The sequence below is a fragment of the Otolemur garnettii genome, unplaced genomic scaffold, assembly GCF_000181295.1.
Source record: "Otolemur garnettii isolate 467f Iridium unplaced genomic scaffold, OtoGar3 scaffold00178, whole genome shotgun sequence".
NCBI lineage: Eukaryota > Metazoa > Chordata > Mammalia > Primates > Galagidae > Otolemur > Otolemur garnettii.
Window position 1 is genome coordinate 3,081,528 of NW_003852573.1, and position 7,854 is coordinate 3,089,381.

A 7,854-nucleotide genomic window follows, 5' to 3' on the forward strand; every position below is an offset into this window, starting at 1 on the left:
AGTCTCAAGCTGTCGCCCTGGGTAGAGTGCTGTAGCATCACAGCTCACAGCAACCTCAAACTCTTGGACATAAGTCTCCCAAGTAGCTGGAACTACAGGCGCCCATCACAACACTTGGGTATTTTTTTTTTTGTTGTAGTTGTCATTGTTGTTTTAGATGGCTGGGGCTAGGTTTGAACCTGCCAGCCTTGGTGTATGTGGCTGGCGCTACCCACTGAACTACCTATCGGCACCGCCTGATTTTTCTATTTTTAGTAAAGATGGGGTCTTGCTCTTGCTCAGGCTGGTCTCAAACTCCTGAGCTCAAGTAATCCACACACTTAGGCCTCCCAGAGTGCTAGGAATACAGGAATGAGCCACTTTGCCCAGCCCTTTACCCCATTTTTTAACCAGATACTCTACCTCCAATACGTAGGGTTAGCCATTCAATGTTTTACCACTAAACTGTGGGCCATGCAGAACATAAGTCCCCGTAACTATGATGTCCTCCTGAAAGGAGGCTGGAAATTAACAGGGAAGAGATTCACGCTGTGCCCTTTAGTTCAGAGATGACATTCCTCTTGTTCTGCAGAAGGCTTGAAATGTACTTCTATTTTCCCAAACTAGTCACCCACTCCCTCACACACACTTGTGACCAGCGACACCTGTGTGTGGCTGGTGAGAGTAAGGTAAGAGTTACAGATTGGGGTCTGCATACAGATGGGGTCTGCATACAGATGGAGCCACTGTCCTAACCCTGTGTTTCTCAACAAAGCCGGGTAGAGATCTATGGGCAAACTCTATGTCCAAGAGTTTGAGGTTGCTGTGAGCTGTGATGCCACAGCACTCTACCCAGGGCCTGGCTGCAGAGATCTGTCAGTAGTGAGTAATCCCTATCCACTGCCTTCATCTCACTGAGAGGAGAAGGGAGTGTTCCTTCATGGAGGGAACTGACTTCAGATAACCCACCCCATGTCTGGGAAGGGCAGCTGGCATCACTATTGCATAGCACAGTCTCTGGGCAGGAAAGCAGGCGAGGAACCCTACAGAAGCGTCTAAGAGAGAACACACAGGAATAAGTGTGGTACTACCCCTAAGTTCCCAAGCACCTGCTTCACTTGGTTATTAAACCCACAATGACAGAAGCTGAATGAGATCTGATACTTTATCCGTGTGGTTTTGACACTGCAGCGAAGTTACATGAGTATTTATGTTATCTTCCATGGTAGGCAGAATAATGGCCCCTTAAAGATGTCCACGTTCTGATCTCTGGAATCTGTGAATTTGTTTCCTTATATAGAAAAAGGAACTTTTCTTTCTTTTTTTTTCTTTTTTTTGAGACGGAGCCTCAAGTTGTCCCCCTGGGTAGAGTGCTGTGGCTTCACTGCTCACAGCAACCTCCAACTCCTGGGCTCAAGCGAGTCTCCTGCCTCAGCCTCCCAAGTAGCTGGGACCACAGGCGCTCGCCACAGTGCCTGGCTATTTTTTGGTTGCAGCCATCATTGTTGTTTGGCAGGCCCGGGCTGGGGATGCACATGTGTGTGTTGTGTCTGTGTGCCTGGCGCCTTAGCCGCTTGAGCCACAGGGGCTGAGCTAAAGGAACTTTTCCAAATATAGTTAAGAAGTGGGAAATGGGGAGATCACCCAGGCAGGTCCAAGGTCATCTTATAAGTGAAAGATGGGATGGAGTCTGGACAGTCAGGGAAAGCACGATGATGGAGGGTTGGAGTACACAGCATGAGAAAGACTCCACTAGCCATTTCTGGCTTTGAAGATGGAAGACAACCACAAGCTCAGGAACATGGAAGCCTCTAGAAACTAGAAAAAGCAAGAAAATGCATCTTCTCTAGAGTCTCCAGAAGGAAAACAGCCCTTCTGACACCTCAATTTTAGCCCAGTAAGACCCATTTCAGATGTCTGGCCACCAGAACTACAAGAGAGTAAATCTGTGTAGCTTTAAGCCACCAAATTTGTGAGAAATTGTAGCAGCAGCAGCGGCAAACTAATATACTTGACTTTGAGAATCCCATGCATCTAAGGACAGAAATGAGAACTTCCTCCTCTCTCTCTGACCCAGTGGTAATGCCATGCTATTTGTGGAATAGACCTACTCCACCTTGCTCCATGATAAATTCTGTCCAAGACACTTAGGCTAGAAGCTTCTTGAGGGAGAGGGCCCTGGCCATCCAGCTGGCACCTGCGGTCTGAATACAGAGCCATGCGCTGTGAGCCACAGCTCTCCTCTGGGGGGTATTTGCTAACATGACATTAGAACCACAATCACTGGCTTGGCACCTATGGCTCAAGTGGCTAAGGCGCCAGCCACATACACCTGAGCTGGCGGGTTCAAATCCAGCCCGGCCTGCCAAACAACAATGACGGCTGCAACCAAAAAATAGCCAGGCGTTGTGGCGGGCGCCTGCAGTCCCAGCTACTTGGGAGGTGGAGGCAGAAGACTCGCTTGAGCCCAGGAGTTGGAGGTTGCTGTGAGCTGTGATGCCATGGCACTCTACCCAGGGGCACAGCTTGAGGCTCTGTCTCAAAAAAAAAAGAACCACAATCACTTTGTGAGCAAGGGGGAAAGAAGAAAGGAGTCAAAGGGCACAGTTCTTCTGTGGACATTTTATAGAACTAGTCTCTTTCTAGGGCCCAGCCATCCTATCTCCAGGAAAGAATCTGACAAGCATAATTTATGCCACACTGTGTGAATTTCTATCAGCAGGTCACCTTTGCCTGGGGTATTTACATTCTGAGTTTATCCTCTGTTCTTTATTAAGGAGTTTTCAGAGGTTGGCCACTTGCGGCCCCCCTGCCCGCCCCCACCCCGCCCATAACACTCAATACAGTCTCTGTGCTGTACTGACACACACTGGACTTCCCAAGACAATCCATGGCAAGAAAGTGTGGAGAAAGCAAGAGAGAGCTAAACTGCAATCTTTAGCTATGCACACCAACCCCAGGCAAAGAACATGGAACTATCACCAATTTCCTAGATGGATTCTTGGATGCTTCTGAGGCCAGTTCCTGGTGCAGAGCAGTTCCATGTCCTAGCTGTGGAATTATGTGGGTTTATGCATAAGAGTCAGGGAAAATGGGATGGTTATAAATCCTAGACTCCTGATTGGACTGACGAGAAAGATGGTTCACTCCATTAGCTACAATTCGAAGACAGTGAGAAAAGAAAGTCTCAGGGTAAACGGACATAATGCTCTGTTAGCTGCACTAAACCTATCTGGAGACATCTAAGCAGGTATTAAAGTTACGGGGTCTGGGATCCCACAGTAGGCAGTAGTGGAGCTGACGCAAGAAGAACAGATTAATAGATTAAGTCTTCTGGAATGAGAAGAGATGAGTGCAGAGTCTGGAATCCCGGTCAACACCAACATTTAAGGAAATAGTGATGGAAAAGCTCACAAAGAAACTGAGAACAAAAAGCAGTGAAGTGTCGGGAAAACTAGGAAATGTGGTCTTCCAGAAACAAAAGACAGGGAAGCTTCAAGAAGGGACAGGTCAGGGGTGCTTGTGGCTCAAGGAGTAGGGCACTGGCCCCATATACCAGAGGTGGTGGGTTCAAACCTGGCCCTGGCCAAAAACTGCAAAAAAAGAAGGGACAGGTTAAAGATGCCAGATGTTCCAGCCAGGCCAAGGATGATGAGACCAGAAAGAGAGGCCCCAACAGGGCAGTGCCAGGGCACTGGAGCCACCGAGGGGCAGCTTCTGCACACACGCTGGCTGTGTGCACATGTGTGTGTTGTGTCTGTGTGCACAGGCACATGCACTGGGTGGGGAAGGGGAGCAGAAATGAAATCACGAGGATTGGAGAATGAGCAGGAACTGAGGTCACAGAGACAGCAGGTGTACGCCATTCTTTTCAAGAAGCAGAGAAGTGAAGGAAGGAAAGGAATGGAGCAAGAACCTAAAAAGGCATCAAGATCAAGACGAGGCTTTGTTTTGTTTTAGAACAGCAAAAACTTGACTACGAGAAATGACGATATCGATGAGCAAAGAATCAGAACACTGGGTTGAAATGACCTGGCAGAATTAGATATGAGTGTTGCTGAATTTGTGATAATGAGGACAGTGATGTCATCTCCCCCACGCCCCTGTAAGAGCAGAGGATGGGCCTTCCCAGCGGCTCTGAGGTGGTCTGTCCCAACCACAGCCTCACCTCATGGAGTTTGTCAGCCTTCTGGGTCTGCTTCTTCCGACTTCTCTGAGCAGCAACTCGGTTTTTTTCTCTCCTCCGGACCTTCCTGTCATCATCCTCGGGGCTCTGGGGGAAAACATTTGGGGAGGTGTGATGTTGAGGCCCCTTCTCTCTTCACTCAGCGCAGTTCACTGAGGGCACCATATGTGCTGTCTGTAGCAGAGCTTGCTGCTACCCCCGCCGCTGACAGTAGCCCCTGGTCAAGAAATACTTGCTGTGCTGCTTAGCTGTTCATCCCCGTGACCACCATTTAAAAGATGAGGAATAAGAAACTCAGAGAGGTTAAGGAACTTGCTCCAGGTATCACGGCCAGTAGGAAGTGGAACTCAGGTCTGTTGGTCTCCAAACCAACGTTCATAAACCTCTACCCCACAGGGCGTATGCCTGGAGGAGCTGTGGTGTCATTGTTTTTCATCAGGGACTGGGAAAACCAGGGGATATCTGCTCTCTGGAACAGCCCTAACACCATCACACAAAACAGGTACTTTTGATACTGCGTGCAAATCATGATTACACTTACAACTAACTGCAACCACATAACTACCAACACACGAAATGACCTCAACTCCCCACTGACATTGTACTTATTTGAACAATGCTAAACTGGCATTTTGTTTCAGAGATCAGAGTGAATCAGAAAGCAAAATTATGATGTATCTTGAAAGTTCTTAGCTACCTATGAGATTTAGCCACACTTAGTCAAATCCTTTAATCACAAAACAGGCCAGCAGAAAAACACATCTCCCAAGGTTTTTACACTCCATTCAGTTATAGAAAACATAAAAAGGTAGAGAAGTATTTGCTTTCCAGGACCTAAAGCAAAGACATCACGGATGAAAAAATACTACCCTTAAAAAGTTTAAGAGCCTGGGCAGCGCCTGTGGCTCAAAGGAGTAGGGCACTGGCCCCATATGCCAGAGGTAGTGGGCTCAAGCCCAGCCCCAGGCCAAAAAAAAAAAGAAAAAAGTTTCAGAGCCAAGAGGTTAGTGAGATAGCCAGGAAAGCTACTCAGTTATTAAGAGTAGTGGAAAGCAAATACTGATAACCAAAAGAGTATTTTCACTTCTCATTGGATCCGGCCTTGCATCCCAAAACAGAAAGACATAGATTATCTCCCCAAATTACTACAGGTAAGAATTTTCAGGCTTGGCGCCTGTGGCTCAAGCGGCTAAGGCGCCAGCCACATACACCTAAGGTGGCGGGTTCGTATACCCAGCCCAAGCCTGCCAAACAACGATGGCTGCAACCAAAAAAAAAAAAAATGGCCAGGCGTTGTGGCCGGCACCTGTAGTCCCAGCTACTTGGGAGGCTGAGGCAGGAGACTCGCTTGAGCCCAGGAGTTGGAGGTTGCTGTGAGCTGTGATGCCATAGCACTCTACCCAGGGGGATAGCTTGAGGCTCCGTCTCAAAAAAAAAAAAAAGAATTTTCAGCATATGCAAGAATTACAAGGGTTTAAAAAGAATAACATAAATAACACACACAAGGGGCCTGAAGACAAAGCTTAAGGGAACAGAGACAGGTGTAAAAATGCAGTCTTCCAGAGGTAGAGAAGTCTTTTTTTTTTTTTTTTGAGACAGAGGCTCACGCTATCCCCCTGGGTAGAGTGCTATGGCATCACAGCTCACAGCAATCTCCAACTCCTGGGCTCAAGCGAGTCTCCTGCCTCAGCCTCCCAAGTAGCTGGGACCACAGGCGCCGGCCACAACGCCCGGCCATTTTTTTGGTTGCAGCCATCATTGTTGTTTGGTGGGCGGGCTGGGGATTTGAACCCACCACCTTAGGTGTATGTGGCTGGAGCCCTAGCCACTTGAGCCACTTGAGCCACAGGCGCCCAGCCGAAGTAGAGAAGTCTTGATAAATATAACCAGAACACGGCAGGGGAAATATGTGATAGCCAGGACAGAACTTCAGCTTCAGACCTAGATTTGTCTCGAGTGTCAGTATGTTCTTGGGTAAATGATTTAAAGTCTCTGAATTTTCAATTCCCTCATTTATTTTAAGTGTGATGCATGCATTCTTTCAGTGTATATTAACTAGGCAAAGGGTCAGTGATCTCTGCAGCCTTCATGCTGACAGCCTGATGCTTAGGGTTGGCACACATTTGGGGAGATTTTGTCCCAAAGCTCCCAGGCCACAGTATGCCCTTAAGAAGTTACCTGTCTTTGTTGAGGTTGCTATTTTTTTTTTTTTGTATGATAGGTCTTTATTGGTGGGGGAGGGAGGCTGCAGAGCAGCACCAAGGAGGAGAGAAAAAGAGAAGAGAAAAGAGGAGAGAGAAGAGGAGAGAGAGGAGGAGAAGAGAGCGAGGTTGCTATTTTTTAATTGAATCCCCATAGTGCTTTGCACCATATCATGCCTCTTTGTTCGCCATGATCAAAAAGGCACAGGACACAAGAAAGTAGTCTGGATACTGCCCTCTGGGAACTGATAAGTTCACCTACATTGTCCTTATCAACTATCAGGGATGGTCACATCTACCAACCCAGCAGAAACATTTAATCAAGACAAAGAAGCACGGATTTTAGGTATTCACATATTATTAACCATATCTCGTGTAATCCTCAAAAATCCTGAGAGGTTGATGTTATAATATTCATTTTACAGACTGGGAAACTGAGGCTCTGAGAGGTGTGTGGTAAAGCGGCGGAACAAACTCAGTTCTGCGTGACACTCCAGCGGTACCCCAAGACACTGTGCGCGGGGCACGCACCTGGGAAGGGGGCGGGAGGGGAAGGAAAGTAAGGATGAAAAGACTCAGTCTTCTTCCCAAGGCATCTGGTACGAAGTTTCTGAACGGCTGTCCCTGCCAGTAACATGGTCCTCAATTCTGAGAGCGCGGTTGTAAATGTTGCCAAGGCCAGAGCAGAGGATTGCCTGGACAAGGGCGAGGGGGTTCCACCAGCGCGGGGGGGTGGAGTCTGCTCACAGTAGGTCCCCACCCCACACCCCCAAGCTGACCGGTTCTGCGTTCCCCAGACCATCGGCAGCCAGAGGAGGGTGGATGTAGGGAGTGGCTGAGGTCGAGCCGCCCCTTTCAGGCTGAACTGTCCTTCTCTCTGCGCTCTGGTCCCCTCCTGGACCGGCTGGGAAGGGCCACCGCTCAGGGATGCGGCGGCCTCCGGGGCAGAGCGGTGCCCACGTGCTGGGGAGCCTGGGCCGTGCGCGCCCAGCCCGGCGTCGGCGCCCTCGGGTTTCTCCGCCCTCGGGGCGTAGGAGCCATCCCAGGCGCCCGTGTCCTTGGCCCGCCCCTACTCCCACGCCCGCTATCTCGGCTCCCGCAGCGCGCTCCACCCCCGCACCTCGGCGGTCCCTGCCGCGGAACCCCGGCGCCCACCTGCTGGTGCCATCCCCAGTCCCGCGGCCCCTTAGCCCGCTACCTGTGGCTGCGGCTGGTTCCCCGGCGTCGCGGCGCTCCTCTGAAGGACGCTCCAGGCGGCGGGGAGACCATGCGACATGCCGGGCGCTTCTCCGGCCGGCCCGCCCCGCCGCGCAGCCTCGCAGAGGAGCGGCCGCCGGCCCTCCGCGCCCTGCACGCGGGCTCTGCCTAGCGGCGCTCTCCCCGCGCCAGCATCCCGCGCCCCGCACCTGCCGCCGCCGGCCCCCGGCCCCGCCCCTCGGGCTCCTGCTCCCCTTCCAGCCGCTCCCGGCACCGCGCGGTCGCTGGTGT

The 7,854-nt window shown here is 50.5% G+C and overlaps 1 protein-coding gene across 1 annotated transcript in view; it reads right to left on the reverse strand.

Annotated features, from left to right (window-relative positions):
- BATF3 (basic leucine zipper ATF-like transcription factor 3) overlaps positions 1 to 7,642 on the reverse strand; it is a 13,313-nt gene extending 5,671 nt beyond the window's left edge. Inside the window, exons 1-2 of the mRNA XM_023519500.1 lie at positions 7,565 to 7,642; positions 4,148 to 4,252 (exon numbers count right to left, since the gene is read on the reverse strand). Coding sequence (XP_023375268.1) covers positions 4,148 to 4,252; positions 7,565 to 7,642 — 183 coding nt within the window. The remainder of the gene's footprint in view (positions 1 to 4,147; positions 4,253 to 7,564) is intronic.
- Positions 7,643 to 7,854: the final 212 nt, after the last annotated feature.